General features: G+C 44.3%; 1 protein-coding gene across 3 annotated transcripts in view; it reads left to right on the top strand.

Annotated features, from left to right (window-relative positions):
* Window positions 1-6,129, top strand: part of FGFR1OP2 (FGFR1 oncogene partner 2) — an 8,759-nt gene extending 2,630 nt beyond the window's left edge. For all 3 annotated transcript variants that reach the window (XM_075210491.1, XM_075210490.1, XM_075210489.1), the window contains exons 2-6: window positions 250-388; window positions 2,405-2,522; window positions 2,877-3,019; window positions 3,567-3,680; window positions 5,143-6,129. In XM_075210491.1, the coding sequence (XP_075066592.1) occupies window positions 254-388; window positions 2,405-2,522; window positions 2,877-3,019; window positions 3,567-3,680; window positions 5,143-5,280 (648 nt within the window). In that variant the 5' untranslated portion in view covers window positions 250-253 and the 3' untranslated portion in view covers window positions 5,281-6,129. The remainder of the gene's footprint in view (window positions 1-249; window positions 389-2,404; window positions 2,523-2,876; window positions 3,020-3,566; window positions 3,681-5,142) is intronic.
* Window positions 6,130-15,698: the final 9,569 nt, after the last annotated feature.

A 15,698-nucleotide genomic window follows, 5' to 3' on the forward strand; every position in this document is an offset into this window, starting at 1 on the left:
CCTTGTGCTCTGTCTCAGATGATTACATTGAAAATCCCCGGTCATTGCCTGGGTCTGTTGTGCTCAGGAAAATATGGACAGAATAGGAAATAGATTAACAGTGGGTAACAGAGATAATTCTTCATCTTTTCACAGCACACAGAACTTCATTCCAGATAACGTTCCCTACAGTATTGTTCCTGTGTTTACACTATAGGGAGGAGTGTCTGTTATTAGGAAATCTGACGTGTAATGTTTCTGTTTACCCAGGAATATGAGTTGTACGATTGAGAAGGTTCTGGCAGATGCAAAATCGTTGGTGGACAGATTACGAGAACATGACGGTGCCGCGGAAGCACTTATTGAGCAGACGACTGTGCTCAACAAACGGGTGGAAGCGATGAAGCAGGTCTGTTACGTTGCATATTGGGAATGGGTCACATAGGAACTTGTGCGCTGTTGCAGGAAACATCATCAAAATACATTTTGAATATGTTGTGTACACTTTGTATTGAGTAAGTTACATATAGCCACTAGGTGGCAGGTTTACAGTCTTTTCAAAGCACCACTTTCTAAGCAGGATTCTACACTGATGAGTCCAAAACAGGGCGAAACAGCTGTCAGATAGTTCATATTTTTAATTAGCACAAAACAACGACAAACTTTATATTATTTATTATGTTATGACATATGTTTTCCTTTTTTGTTCTATTATTCCTCATAAGTATTTTGCTTAATGTGCTTTACATTGTGTGTATGTGTCATTGTTGTTCATGCTTATGAAGAAGTTTAGTCTGTGAGTAGATTCCACAGATGAGGATACAGTGTAGAAAAACTTCAGAACAAAAAATTAAGTCATTAAAATCAAACAATTTTTTCAAATGAAATCCGTTCAGTTTGTCGCATATATTCAGCCGTACACAGTCGCCTTAGCAGCAGACACTGTATCACACACCAAGCAGGCTCACTATCTGACAAAGTGTTGCTGGACAAGGACTCCCTCTAACGCTAATTATCTCTAGTTGAAACGCCTGCATCTTGCTCACCTCTTCAACCTGTTCCTCTCCTCTGGCATTTTCCCAGCCTCTCATCTCACCAGTCCTTAAAAACCTTCTCTCATCCTGGCATATGTCTCCAACTACCCTGCTATTTCTCCCCTCCAGTTCGCCTCCAAACTACACAAGCGATTTTTGTGCATCAACTTTCTCTCCTCTCCCTCCTTGACCCCCTGCAGTCAGACTTCTATCCCCTTCACTCCGAGAATGCTTTAACCAAAGTGACCAACAATCTACGTTTAAAGATCATTTTTCCATGCTGATCCTTCTTGACCTCTTTGTTGGTTTCAGCACTGTTCACCACCATCTTCTTCTGAATATCCTTCATTCCATTGGCCTCTCAACACTGTCCACTCGCTCCATCTGTATCTCTACCTCTAACGTATCCTGTCCTCTTCCCTTCTCTACTATCCTGTGTGTCCAACTGTCTATGCCATCTCTCCATGGATATCCATGGAACGCTACCTGGCTCATCATCTTCCCTCCTTCCAGCATCAGCACCTCCGTCCCCCCCACATTTCCTTCACTGTTAACAATATCACACTCTTCTCGGTCCCACAAGTCCCTTAGACATCACCTTCTCCTTTAATCACCAGCTCTAGTCTCTCCTAGATCGGTCGCCTCCACCTCTGTAATATCTGTATATGCCCCTTTATCACTTATCCACTCTTATCATCTCACCTTGACTACTGCAACCTCCTCCTGTCTGGCGTTCCACTTACCAATCTATACCTGCTGTAATCTGTCCTCAGAACCATGTCTATTGTCCTTGCTGGACTCTGCACTTTCGCCTTACACATCTGCCAGTCACTGCACTGTCTTCATACTAACTCCATTCACTTCTCTCTCACCTTCCTCACTGATAACCACCTCCTAAACTTCTCCAAGAAAAGTTGTCCACGCATAATCGGACTCGTAATACACCTTGAAAATCCCCAACCAAACCCTACCGTACTCCGTCCTCATACCTCTCACTAACCCAGCCTTCCCCTGTCCCTCGCACTCTCCGTGTCACACCACCCACCTGTCTCAGCCCACTCCCCACTAGACTGTAAGCTCTCTCTCGTTTTCCCATCCATTTGCCACCACATGTACCCTTTCCACTTTTGTGGTGCCGTACAAATAAGCACTAATAATATATTATAATTATATGTAATTGTTAGACTTTACAAAATCCTAAATGGAGATGTCCACTCTTTTATAAGTTTGACAATTCATCCCAGTGTATCAAAAATAATCTACTATATAATAACAAGGATGAAGAGCACAGAAGGAAACTCTGAAAGTGGAAAACACCTCCTACAATCCAGCTAAATCTGACCTATTTGCTGCAGACAACAAGATGTATAAAATGATTGTTTTGGTTCCAGTACCAGGAGGAGATCCAGGAGCTGAACGAGGTAGCGAGACACCGGCCACGGTCTACGCTGGTGCTGGGTATCCAGCAGGAGAATCGGCAAATCAGAGAACTTCAGCAGGAGAATAAAGGTCAGTGTGGGGTCTTATTGCTCTATGATCTGTACGACAGATACTGCTGCTGTCAGTCACAATACGGAACATTGTCCCCCAAGAAGTTAGGTGATCACATGACTGTTCACCTCAAAATCTGTGTGCATGCAGGGAAATACACGCAGTACATGCACACACTATGTTCTGTGTCTGTGTTGAATGTACTGAATGAACACACCTCAGAATAGATGACACACATGTTATTTTACATAGCGCTGTGTAATATATATAAGAATTATACACCATACACTCGGTGTCATTTTTAGGATGTTTTCTACATGTAAATCTTTCAAGATCCCGTATAACATGCAGAACAAATCCTTATTTTAATAGAGCTCCACACATCCTTGGAAGAGCACCAGTCGGCGCTGGAGCTGATCATGAGCAAATACAGAGAGCAGATGTTCCGTCTACTGATGGCCGGCAAGAAGGACGAGCCGGGGATAATCGTCAAACTGAATGAGCAGCATTCCAAGGTACCTAGATATCTGCCAAGGTGTGTGCCGCCTGCGGATGCCATAGCTCGTGTGTGCCGCCCGGGGCAGCCGGAGCCCGTGTGTGCGCCCCCCTGCGGCAGCCGGAGCCCGTGTGTGCGCCCCCCTGCGGCAGCCGGAGCCCGTGTGTGCGCCCCCCTGCGGCAGCCGGAGCCCGCGTGTGTGCGCCCCCCTGCGGCAGCCGGAGCCCGCGTGTGTGTGCCCCCCTGCGGCAGCCGGAGCCCGTGTGTGTGCCGCCCTGGGCAGCCAGGACACGTGGGATGGATCACATATTGGATTTAAGTAGTGACCTGTGACTATTGTGTGTTTATTTTTGGGGTGTCTTTGTTTGCACAGAACTGTCCTAGTTCAGGATTATAGATCTTCACAGGGCTAATTGAATATAGGATTATATTCTTGTGTTTTGTCATTATTTGATCTTACCTGTGCAGAAAATCTTTTTTATGCCAATTGTCCCATCTGGTTTTATTTGAACCCATCTACAACTGAATCTAATTGTAGGATGTTTCCATTTTCTCTTCATTATTAGGAATTACAAAGCCACATTGATAAAATCACGGAGATGACGGCAGTAATGAAACATGCAATTGAAATTGATGACCAGCGCGGTGACCAAGAACACGACCGGATCTTAAACCTGGAGGTCAGTAATCAGCGGATCCGTCTGTGCAACCCTCTGCTAAATATTGGATGAAATATGTGAGAATGTGCTTGGTTCTAAAATCAGAATAAAGTATTGATTTTATAGTAAACTAGAGGAAGCACCCGGCGTTGCTTCAAACTAAGTTATCAATGCGTTTGGATGTAACTGTCCACATTTTAAAAATAATTAGTAGCTTAGCGGCTCTTCCAACACACCCGTGAGGTGGCTGCCCAGTGTCGTCTTTGTTTTTATATTAAATGTCATCCAAATCCACCCAGTAGAAGGCCCAGAACAGGCTCCCCAGGTCAAAGTTCTGGCCAGCGCACACCAGCGGGAGGTCCGACCGGGACCCTAACCCCACCTCGCGTTGGTTTCATTTCAATCGGTGCAGAGGTGTCCGAATGCATAACCGGACAGACAATCAGATAATTTTTTTCTGTTCAATCTTATATATATATATATATATATTAGTCTGCCTGTCTGTCTCTTTCTGTCTGTGTGTGTGTTAGGGAATTTAGACTGTAAGCCCCAATGGGGCAGGGACTGATGTGAATGAGTTCTCTGTACAGCGCTGTGGAATCAGTGGCGCTATATAATTAAATGGTGATGATGATATATAAAAATTAACATTATGGAGGGAGTTATGTGGTGTTTTTCTTCTTATTTGCAGTATAACTGCAACAACTGCTGCTTTATAGTGTGGAAGATGCTTTGCAAATTGTTGGCACTGCATATAAGATGTCATCGTTTCGCTACTGCCCACAAAGCTCCGCTGAATTATTCAGCAGCTCTCAGGTTATTGTCAGACGAGCTTCTACACTGTCACATGGCAGTGACTAAGTTCTGGAAACATTGTCGGCAGCATTTAACGGTTCCCATATCCCATGATATTAGCGTTCCCCCTCTCACTTCAACCAGAATCCACTGGAGGGATTGAACGCTGTGCTTTTATAACTTAAAAATGCTTGTATCCACGTGACGCCACTTTATAGTGTACAAAACCTATATATATTTTACTGCCCAGCAATTCTCTACAGATAGCTTAGAGGCCCTGGCTATAAGAGCTATTAGTCAGTAAGTGAAGTGAAACCGATATCATGAAAATATGATGTATTGTTTTTTAAATGAATGAGACAGCAGAGTTCATAGCTGATCACTGGGGAAATTATAGATGTCCAAAATTCTGACATGAAAAGTTGCTGCTGTTCCGTATATGGCCAGCAGGTGGAGATGTAATAATCTTGCTTCAGGTCTGGCTCTCTGTAGGCAGGTAGGGCATCCTGGGATTTGTTGTTCCCCTCCAGCACTTTTAGAGCCATGAGTTTCCTATCGCTCCCTCTTTAATTGCATCATTTCTTTTTTCTTACTTGTTAATTGCGTTTTCTTGAATGTGAACGTTTTGTCACAGATCGTATTGTAGATCAGTTACAATTTATAACATTCATTTTTTTCCCTCTTGCAGCAAGAGAACAAGGGGTTAAGGGAAGTCCTGCAGATCACCCGAGAATCGTTCCTCAATCTCAGAAAGGAGGACGCGCTGGACAACGCATCTCTGTGTGCCTTAGTACACAGCACTGATCTCAGCCTAAGGAAAAGCTGAGGGCGCCCGTGACCCGGTGTATGTCCTGAGTATTGGAGTGCACACAACAGACACTTTTAGAAGAGACACCAGATAAAGATCAGGATCATGCGATTTAAACTGACTCTTCTGCCCTCTACTGGTACACTGGAGAACTGACATTTCATCTATTCAGAGACCTACAAAATTCAATTATTTTTGTTTGTTTTTGTTTTTTTAAGATACAACGGTCCGTATGATGTCACATCAGACCGGAGACATTATTTTACTACTAGCGCAAGATGGCGGCATTTATTTATAGGGCATTGTACAGTCAAGAAATATTTTAGCTTGAAAACTTGAAAATCCTGAAGTGCTATTTTTTAAGAAATAAGTATCTGTACGATGTATATAAAGATTGTGAAATATTTTTTTTTATCGCGTGGAAGGAAGTGTCACGGCAGAAATTAGACGATCATTACATTCCTTCAAGTATTCACACAGTTCTGTATATAATGGGATGAATCACTTATTCACTTCTCACCTACGCAGAGTTGAGGCAGCCATTTTGTTGCTTGACATCTTCTTAACGACAATGTTGCCCATCTTTCCATCCGGAAGTGGGGACATCAGTGAGGCACAAACATTGTCCCTAAACAATAGCTGCCTAAACCATTGGTTTGGACCTCAAAATGGCTCCCTCCACTGTTGTAAGTGACGGGTACAATAAAATATGCTTTATTTATGGTTTACTTAGACTGTCAGTACACAATTCCTGTTGTGTTTGTTGTATGTGACTGTGTCAGTGATTCGTGTTCAGAGATACCACTATTTTAAGCGTAAAAGAATCATTGTGTAGTTGACACATTAAAATATATTTGGTTATCTATATTTTTGGCCATTACTTTCTGCTGACTTAGTATTGAGGTAACGGCTACACCAGGGGTGGGCAAACCAGTCCTCAAGGGCCATATAACAGTTCATGTTTTTAGGATTTCTTTAATCATGCACAGCTGAGTTAATCTATTTGGCTGGGTCAGTAATTATCCCAGCTGGTTCTACAGACAGAAATCCTAAAAACATGAACTGTTATATGGCCCTTGAGGACTGGTTTGCCCACCCCTGGGCTACACGGATCCTAAAACAAGACGTTGTCTTATGTAAGAGATTATTGATAATGTATTGGGTGCTTATCAGAACTGATGGTATCTGAGATATAGTGACCGTGGAAGCAGACATTATCCTACGTCCAGCAGACTCCGAGGCAGTAATTCCATTATTATTATTATTACCATTTATTTATATAGCGCCACTAATTCCGCAGCGCTGTACAGAGAACTCACTCACATCAGTCCCTGCCCCATTGGAGCTTACAGTCTAAATTCCCTAACGCACACAGAGAGATAGACAGAAAAAACCCTCACAGTTACAGGCTGACATGCAGAGGGTAGTTACAGATGTATACACTGTAGGCCAGCTTTAGGCTACAGGTGGTGCAGAGGTGACATCTCACCAAGGTTGTTTAGAAGATCTCCTGATACCATCTCAGTTCAGCTACTGGACCCAGTGAGTTCCACTGTTGCTGCTGTCTCCATCTCTGTTCCGCATTGGGTGATCTCTGCAACCACCTTCACAGCTTCCGTGAAGATGAGGAACAAGTGCCCTGGCTCTGTGCCCAGCAGCAAGCTTGATGCCAAAGAAAAAAATGCTGACACACAGCTACTCCGAGCTGGCAGATGGCCACCAGAGCAAAGCACGAAGGTGAATGCCTTTTCCAGAAGTGGAAGTGGGTTCAGTTAATGTAATTAGTGAAGGACAATCATGGAGAGAGGACATTTGGACAGACAAATTTTAGACACAAATGAAACCTAAACCAAACAATGTTTTTGTCAACATTTTATCTTGTCCATTCGGGACAAAGCTCTAGTGCCCCAACCTCCCTCTCTTAAATAAAGGCTGGAGAAGCTGCTCTCAATGCAGGTGTGTGGTACCTTCTCACCGCCAGTGAGTGGGATACACCTGTCAACCGGCCTGACAGTCTAGATGGTGGAACAGACCTCTAAATTCAGGATTGCACTGTCTGAAGCAGAACAATTGGAAGGCATTTTTAATTGGGGAAAAAAAGGGAAATTATTTAATGAAAGGTGTGATAGTAAAGTGGAAGGAGGATGCTCCTATTGTTGATGTGACATTCACACTCCTCAACAATCCAACTCTCAGATTTCCGCCTGATCCCAAATCTAGAGCACAGGTGTCTCCCAGGCTGGAACGTAGGAGAGCACCATGAAGTGCACCGGGAGGATCATCTAGCTATATCAAAAGTCATTTGAGGTGGGCATACATTGTGCTTCATAAATGAGGTTCTTGTTAGTAGCCGCGGGCACCGCCACAACTCTCTGCCTGCTCCTGCTGGCGTCCCGGCCATTGCTATGACGACCAGGGCATCACTTCCGGCCCCTTCGCCCCAGTTGCCTGGGCAACAGCCGGGACGCTCGAGGTTCCCTGCCGCCGCGCCTGGCCAGCTGTCTAACAGCCGGGCGCGCACGCAGGACTGTTGAAGAGTTATGCAGCTGGCACTCTGTTTCTTCATTGGCCGGCAGTGCCAGTGATTGATTAAGCAAGTCCTGGGAATACTATCAGGACTCCTCTCTGATTGGCTGTTAACACTACTTAAGGCAGTGAGGACTGAGCCTCACTGCTGGTTATAGTGTTCTATTCCAGCCTGCTACCTGCTCCTGTGCTACATTGGTGTTAAACCTTGGATTGCCTTTTTCTCTATTTGACCCCTGCCTGTTCCTGGACTCTGAGCTTTGCCTGTGACCCTGACCTTTTGCCTGTTCCCAGACTCTGAACATTTGTCTGTGACCCTGACCTTTTGCCTGTACCCGGACTCTGAACCTTTGCCTGTGACCCTGACCTTTTGCCTGTACCCGGACTCTGAACCTTGCCTGTGGCCCTGACCCTGCTTGTACCTAGAACATCTCTGCTGCTGCTCTCTGGCCAATTGGACATTACCATCACTGTCCAGTCCGCGGATCTCTGGCCAGTACCTTCTCCGTGTATTACTTCCTGTACCTGTGTGCTGCCGTGTGACCATAAACTTGTACTATGCTGAGTGTAAGTCCTGGGGGCATCCGAGTACCTGTGAGCTCAACCAGTCTCTACGGGAAAGGCGGATGCTATAGGTGAAGACCTCTTCTCCCAGCTCTACAAGTTTATGCTGCACTGGTGGCCATAACAGTTCTCTTTGCTTTATTCAAAGTTCTCTCCATTACGCTCTAAACGGAAATCACACAGAACGGAATAGGTAGTAAAATGCTGTAGGTGTAGGGATTATTGACCACTATGCTAACATACATCTACTATTCATACAGTTTTAATTGTGGGGATGTGTTGGCTGTCCTTGTTGTCCTTGTGACTCCAAGTGGCCTCATCCCAGGGACCTGTCACACCCTTCTTTTTCCTTTCCGCTGTGGCAAATGTATTACCAATAGTGAAAGCACCAAGCCGTGTCAGTGGCGCCGCATGGAACCTGCTCAGAGGCTCCTTTCCTTTCTGTCCAGGAGAGCAGCATTTTGGCAGACAGAGCGGGCGGATACAGCCGGCCAAGTGATGAGATAAGCAATGACTGAGTGAGTCTGTGTGAGTGTGTGAGCGACTGTCAGTCTGCAGAGCAGGTAAGAGTGTGTGTGTGTATGGGAGTATTCAATGTGGGGGTGTACTAATGTAATGTGGTGGTGTATTAATGGAATGTGGAGGCTATTAATCCAATGGGGGATTGCTGGGGGCAATTAATATATTTTAGGTTGCTATAAATCAAATGGCAGGTCTCTGTAATCAATGCGCGGGCTAATGGAAAACAGACTTAGAGCATGCATGCCAACTTTCAAGACTTCTAACCCGGGGGGGGGGGAGAAGTCATGTGACAGGGCAGTAGGAGGGGGTGTGGTGACGTTGTCGTGTCACCATAGCCCCGCCCCCACTAAAGGGGCCAATAAAAGAGACCAGAGTCTGCAGGAGAAGATCAGGAAAAAGCAGTTGGTGTAACAGAGACAGTCACTGCCCTGTTTAGAGACATCAGGAGACAACTGGAAGACCTAGAGAAGAGAGTCCTGAGTGAGATCTCCAGGCAGGAAGAGAGCGTTTCACTCTTAGCCTCTGATCTGATCCAGCAGCTGGAAATAAAGAAGGACGAGCTGTCCAGGAAGATGCCTTATCTGTGTGGAGTTTGTATGTTTTCCCCGTGTTTGCATGGGTTTCCTCAGGGTGCTCCGGTTTCCTCCACTCCAAAAACATACTAGTAGGTTTATTGGCTGCTATCAAATTGACCCAAGTCTCTCTCTGTGTGTGTGTGTTAGGGAAATTAGACTGTAAGTCCCAATGGGGCAGGAACTGATGTGAGTGAGTTCTCTGTATAGCGCTGCAGAATTACTGGCATAATATAAATAAATGGTGATGATGATGATGGCTGGAGCGGAGAAGGGTACTCACCAAATCTGTTTGTCGCTTCCCTTAATCAGTCAGGGTTAGCAGCATGGGGTGACAGAATGGAGGAGGCCATTATTGATGATGAGGTGAGGTCACCACAAGAACGGACAGAGTTGGGTCAGTAGGTCCGAGTTAACAAAAATGGGCTGAGGGCTCATATCCAGTCTCCATTAAACAAGTCAAAATGTAAGTAGGTCAGGGATGAGAAAGAGAATTAGTGGCGCTATATAAATAGATGATGATGATGATGGTTTGGGTTCCTCAAGGCTCTGGTTTTCCCTATTCATACCTCTTCTCTCTGTGAACTAATACGCTCCTTCAGCCACCACTACCACCTCATTGTACCTTTCATAGAGCAGAAAACATTCCAGAGCACTATTGCGTAGCGGTAGTAGAAAATTATCAATCAAGTGTATATAGATATAAACACAGTACCTTTGAAAAATATTAAGTCGCTTGATCAATTCTCTAATTTTTCACAATAATAAATACTACACTACACTATTGTTATTTGTGATATTTTTATTTCAAAGGACTCCCCCAAATTTTTTTTTTAACTAAAGCATCTTAAGAAAATAAAACTGATTAAAGGTCTGATAGCATCAGTAATGGGGCCCTGTGTTGTGGAAACTGTAAGTTAACTCTGATGAGAAACAATTGCCAAAGACACATTAACCTTACAATTATACCCCATTAATACTGCACCAAAAACCCGGGTTTTTTCAGAGGCACGCTGAAAAACCCGGGTCTTGGTGCAGTATGAATAGTCCAACCACAAAATCCCGGGTCTAAAATCCCAGGACTTAGACCCGGGATTTTGCGAGGGGTAATTCCCGGGTTTGACCCCGCTAGCCTGCAGTATGAATGGTGCAACCCGTGTAATTCCCGGGTCTCACCATTCATACTGAAAAAAAAAAAGATTTTAATTAATAAAAAATACATAAGAAATGTTTACTTAACTTATTTTCAGCCAGCGGTGCCTCCGGTGCGTTGCCGGCTGTCAGGGGGACCTCTGGGTACTGAAATGACGTCATTTTAGTACCCAGAGGTCCCCCTGACAGCCGGCAACGCACCGGAGGCACCGCTGGCTGAAAATAAGTTAAGTACACATTTGTTTTGTATTTTTTAGTAATTAAAATCTTTTTTTTCCCTTTTTTTTTCTAAAACCCGGGTCGGGCAGGTGCAGTATGAACCCGTCCGACCCCGGGATTCTTGTTATCTTTACTGCCCTGTGCTCCGGCAATATCCCGGGTTAACAACCCAGGATATTGCCGGGGCGGCAGTATGAAAGTGGTATTAGCCTCCACATTCAGGTGAAAATCGTCACAATATCCAGTGGGCACTGGTGGTTCCGTTATCAGGAAGTGAAAGCTGCATCTAACCATCCAGACTTCTCCAGAAAAAATTGTAAGTCAAAGCTCTCTGCCAAACAAGAAGTAGACTTGTGGGAGAAGCCACAGAAAGGCTAAAATTACATTGAGGAAGCTCCATGGTTAATTAGCTGAAAACGAGAAAAATCGCCAACAGTCACCATATCAAGAGCTCTGCAAAACGCCAGCCGTATACGAAGGTGGCATAACGTAGACCATTACTCAAAATTAACCTTGTAAAGCACAACTGGGGGTAAATGTATCAAGCTGAAAGTTTTCCGGCGGATTTGAAAAACCAATCAGATTCTAGTTATCATTTATTTAGTACATTCTACAAAATGACAGCTAGAATCTGATTGGTTGCTATAGGCAACATCTCCACTTTTCAAACCCGCCGGAAAACTCTCATCTTCATACATTTACCCCCTGGAGTTTGGGAGAGAATGAGTGAGATGTAGGAAAAAGTTTTTTGGTCAGTTGAAACCAATATAAAGCTTTCTGGTCAAAGTTCAGGGTGATACGTGTGGCACAAATCTACCACATACTTGCCTACTTTCCTGGGAGACTCCCGAATTTTGGGGAGTCCTCCCAGACTCCCGGAAAAGTAGACAAACCTCCCGGATTCGCCGAAATTCACGGCATTGAATAGCGAGGGCAGAACGTAATCACGTCATTAAGCCCCGTCCCCGCGATTCAATGCTGTGAATTTCGGCAGTTTATAGTGGGGGCGGGGCTATGGTGACGCGAAGACATCGCCACGGCCGATTCTACCCCCTGTCACATGACTTCTCCCCAGGGTCTCCCGTTTGAGAAGTTTTGAAAGTTGGCATGAATGATCTACCACTGTCCACACCTTAAAAACACAGCACCTACGGTGACATAGATGCCCCCTAGGATAATACTGTCACCAGTATTATCCTAGGGGGCATCTTGTTAAAATAGAAAGACTGAATAGTGCAAAATATCTGTACTTAACGCCGCTGATAGGCTTATTTTCCTCTCTCGCCGTTCCACCTCTGTCTCCCCACTCTACCAAGCCCTTCACTGGCTCCCCTTCCCCTACAGAATCCTTTTCAAGCTCCTCACTCTCACTTACAAGGCCCTCGCCAACTCCACTGCTCCCTACATCTCTAACCTTATCTCTAATCACACTCCCTCCCGCTCACTGCGATCGTCCAACGATCGTCGCCTCTCTTCCCCTCTGATTACCTCCTCTCACGCACGTATTCAAGACTTCTCCCTCGCCGCTCCCCTCCATTGGAACAAGCTCCCCCGCTCCATCAGAACTTCCCGTAATCTGTCCTCTTTCAAACAAACATTAAAAACCCACCTTTTCCTAAAAGCCTTCCAGTCTCATGCCTAAACTCCCACCGGTCGGCTACCTCTCTTTCTCATCCCTTCTTCCCTTCTCCCCCTTCCTCGACTCCGTCTCCGTCTCTCCCGTCTCATCCATGTGCCTGTCTGTCTTCCCCTCCCTTTAGATTGTTCGCTCCTTTGAGCAGGGCTCTCCTACCTCCTGTTTCCATCACTTTTAAATGCGCTCTCCAGCTACTCAGTTCACCTCCTCTCCAACCCTCTGCCCTCTGTCTCCTCTCGCTTCTCTCCGCTTCCCCTCAGTGACTCTTTACCTGTCATCCGTGCCCACCCTCTTGGGCCATAGTTACCTGCCTATACTCACTTTTCCCCTCCCTCCCTCTCTTTCATGCTGTGCCTGAGCCCCCAGAGTTATAGTGCTTACAGTTACTTGTACTGTGCTGTTTCACCTTGTACTGTGCCATTGTTTGTCCTTGTACGGCGCTAAGGATACCTTGTGGCGCCCTATAAATAAAAATTAATAATAATAATAATAAATATATAGATAGCACCACTAATTCTGCAGCGCTATACAGAGAACTCACTCACATCAGTCCCTGCCCCATTGGGGCTTACAGTCTAAATTCCCTAACACACACACACACGTTTTTGGAGTTATGACATAAAGTATGTAATTTGAAATATAATATACTGTCTACATCTCCAAACTTAATGTTGCATAAGGGTTATATTGTTGTACATCTTGAACCCCTACACCTCAGCTATCAGACCCCCAATAACAATTTATATTGGGACAAAGTCTGCTGCCAGCGAACTGACCACATACCTCGATTCCGCCCACCTTGACCATACCTTATAAGATTTCGGCATGGTGCCACAGGACTGATAGGTAAATCGTTCGTCAACCACTGCAGCATTTACCAAAATCATAGAAATTAGCAAAATAAAAGGATAGAAAGCATGGAATATAAATTGGGGCACTCTTAGAGTGATAGAGCAATATTTAAAAATAAATACTTTATTGGATATATATTAAAATGATCCCTAAATGGCCAATGAGCCACCGGTAGTGAAATCTTTAAAAACAAAAATGAACAGTGACAAGGGTGCAAAATGTGCGATTAAAATTGGCAGCTACTGCCCCCCGCTTGCTATGTTAGGTATATTTTGGTGGTAAATCAATAATCACAATGGTAAATTGTTATAGGATCCTAAATTGTTATTCTCTCAATATAGATTATCGTCTCTTTTAATGTCCTAATTGATATAATATAACAAAAGCTGTTTAAAAATTGACAGATAAATAAATATTGTGTCTGAGAATTAACTGGGTGCAAGAGAAACAAGCCAATGAGCAATATGCTGCACCAGGTTCAGATGGCTCCATACAAGTAACAGCCTCTGTATGGAGATTGAACTGAATAAAAGGCTTCTCCCCTTCCTAGTGGAATGCTGTAATACTGTCACTCCTGAATAAATGTTATCTTAAGAGTAGCCTACTTATAATTAGAGATGAGCGGGCTCGGATATCTGAAATCCAAGCCCACCCGAACGTTGCTGATCCGAGCCGGATCCGAGACAGATCCGGGTATTCCTGCCAATTGCAAAACTGAAACCGAGGCTCAGAGTCATAATCCCGCTGTCGGATCTCGCGATACTCGGATCTTATAAATTCCCCGCTAGTCGCCGCCATCTTCACTTGGGCATTGATCAGGGTAGAGGGAGGTTGTGTTAGGTGGTCCTCTGTCCTGCTATATCTCGTGCTGTGCTGTGCTGTGCTGTTCAGTGCTGTGCTGTGCTGTGCTGTGTTCTGCTCAGTCCAGTGGTGCTGTGTCCTGTGCTCTGTCCTTCTGAGTTCAGTGGTGCTGCTGTGTCCTGTGCTCTGTCCTTCTAAGGGCATTGTGTTATTTCCCCATTATTCCCAAGTTAAAAAAAAAATTAAAAAAAGTTATAAAAAAAAGAAAAAAAAATAATTATAAAAAAAAGAAATTAAAAAAAAATATCCAAAAACAATCCTGCAGTATAAGTCCATTGGTGCTGCAATATTACAAAGTTCACTGATTCTGCAGTATAAGTCCAGTGGTACTGATATATTACAAAGTTCACTGATTCAGCAGTATAAGTCCAGTGGTACTGCTATATTACAAAGTTCACTTATTCAGCAGTATAAGTCCAGTGGTACTGCTATATTACAAAGTTCACTGATTCAGCAGTATAATTCCAGTGGTACTGATATATTACAAAGTTCACTGATTCAGCAGTATAAGTCCAGTGGTACTGCTATATTACAAAGTTCACTGATTCAGCAGTATAAGTCCAGTGGTACTGCTATATTACAAAGTTCACTGATTCAGCAGTATAAGTCCAGTGGTACTACTATATTACAAAGATCACTGATTCAGCAGTATAAGTCCAGTGGTACTGCTATATTACAAAGTTCACTGATTCAGCAGTATAAGTCCAGTGGTACTGCTATATTACAAAGTTCACTGATTCAGCAGTATAAGTCCAGTGGTACTGCTATATTACAAAGTTCACTGATTCAGCAGTATAAGTCCAGTGGTACTGCTATATTACAAAGTTCACTGATTCAGCAGTATAAGTCCAGTGGTACTCTCCTGTGCCGCATATAATTTTTAAAGGCTTTGCCGAGTGTGTGTGGCTTAGGGGTACGCTCTCTTGTGCTACATATAATGGAAAACAAAAATTTGGAGGATAAAGTAGGGAAAGATTAAGACCCACTTCCTCCTAATGCTGAAGCTGCTGCCACTAGTCATGACATAGTCGATGAAATGCCATCAACGTCGTCTGGCAAGCCCGATGCCCAATCTCCTAGTACAGGGCATGTAAAATCCAAAAAGCCCAAGTTCTCAAAAAGTAGCAAAAAGAGAAACTTAAAATCACCTGAGGAGAAACGTAAAGTTGGCAATATGCCATTTACGACACGTAGTGGCAAGGAAAGGTTTAGGCCCTGGCCCATGTTCATGACTAGTGGTCCAGCTTCACCCAAGGATCTAAGCCCTCCTCCTCCCCCCCCCTACAAAAAATTTAAGAGAGTTATGCTGTCAGCAACAACATCAAAACAGCAAAGAACTCTGCCTTTTAAACAGATGACATCACAAATCCCCAAGGCGAGTCCAAGGGTGTTGGTGGTTGTGAACCCTGACCTTCCCATCACTGTACGGGAAGAGGTGACTCCATCCAGCATTTGCAGCACACCCTCTGCATATGCTGGAAGGATCACCCACAGTGTAGATCCAGATTTGGATAATCAAGGTGTCAATGTTG

This window comes from Mixophyes fleayi, chromosome 4, assembly GCF_038048845.1.
Source record: "Mixophyes fleayi isolate aMixFle1 chromosome 4, aMixFle1.hap1, whole genome shotgun sequence".
Lineage (NCBI taxonomy): Eukaryota > Metazoa > Chordata > Amphibia > Anura > Limnodynastidae > Mixophyes > Mixophyes fleayi.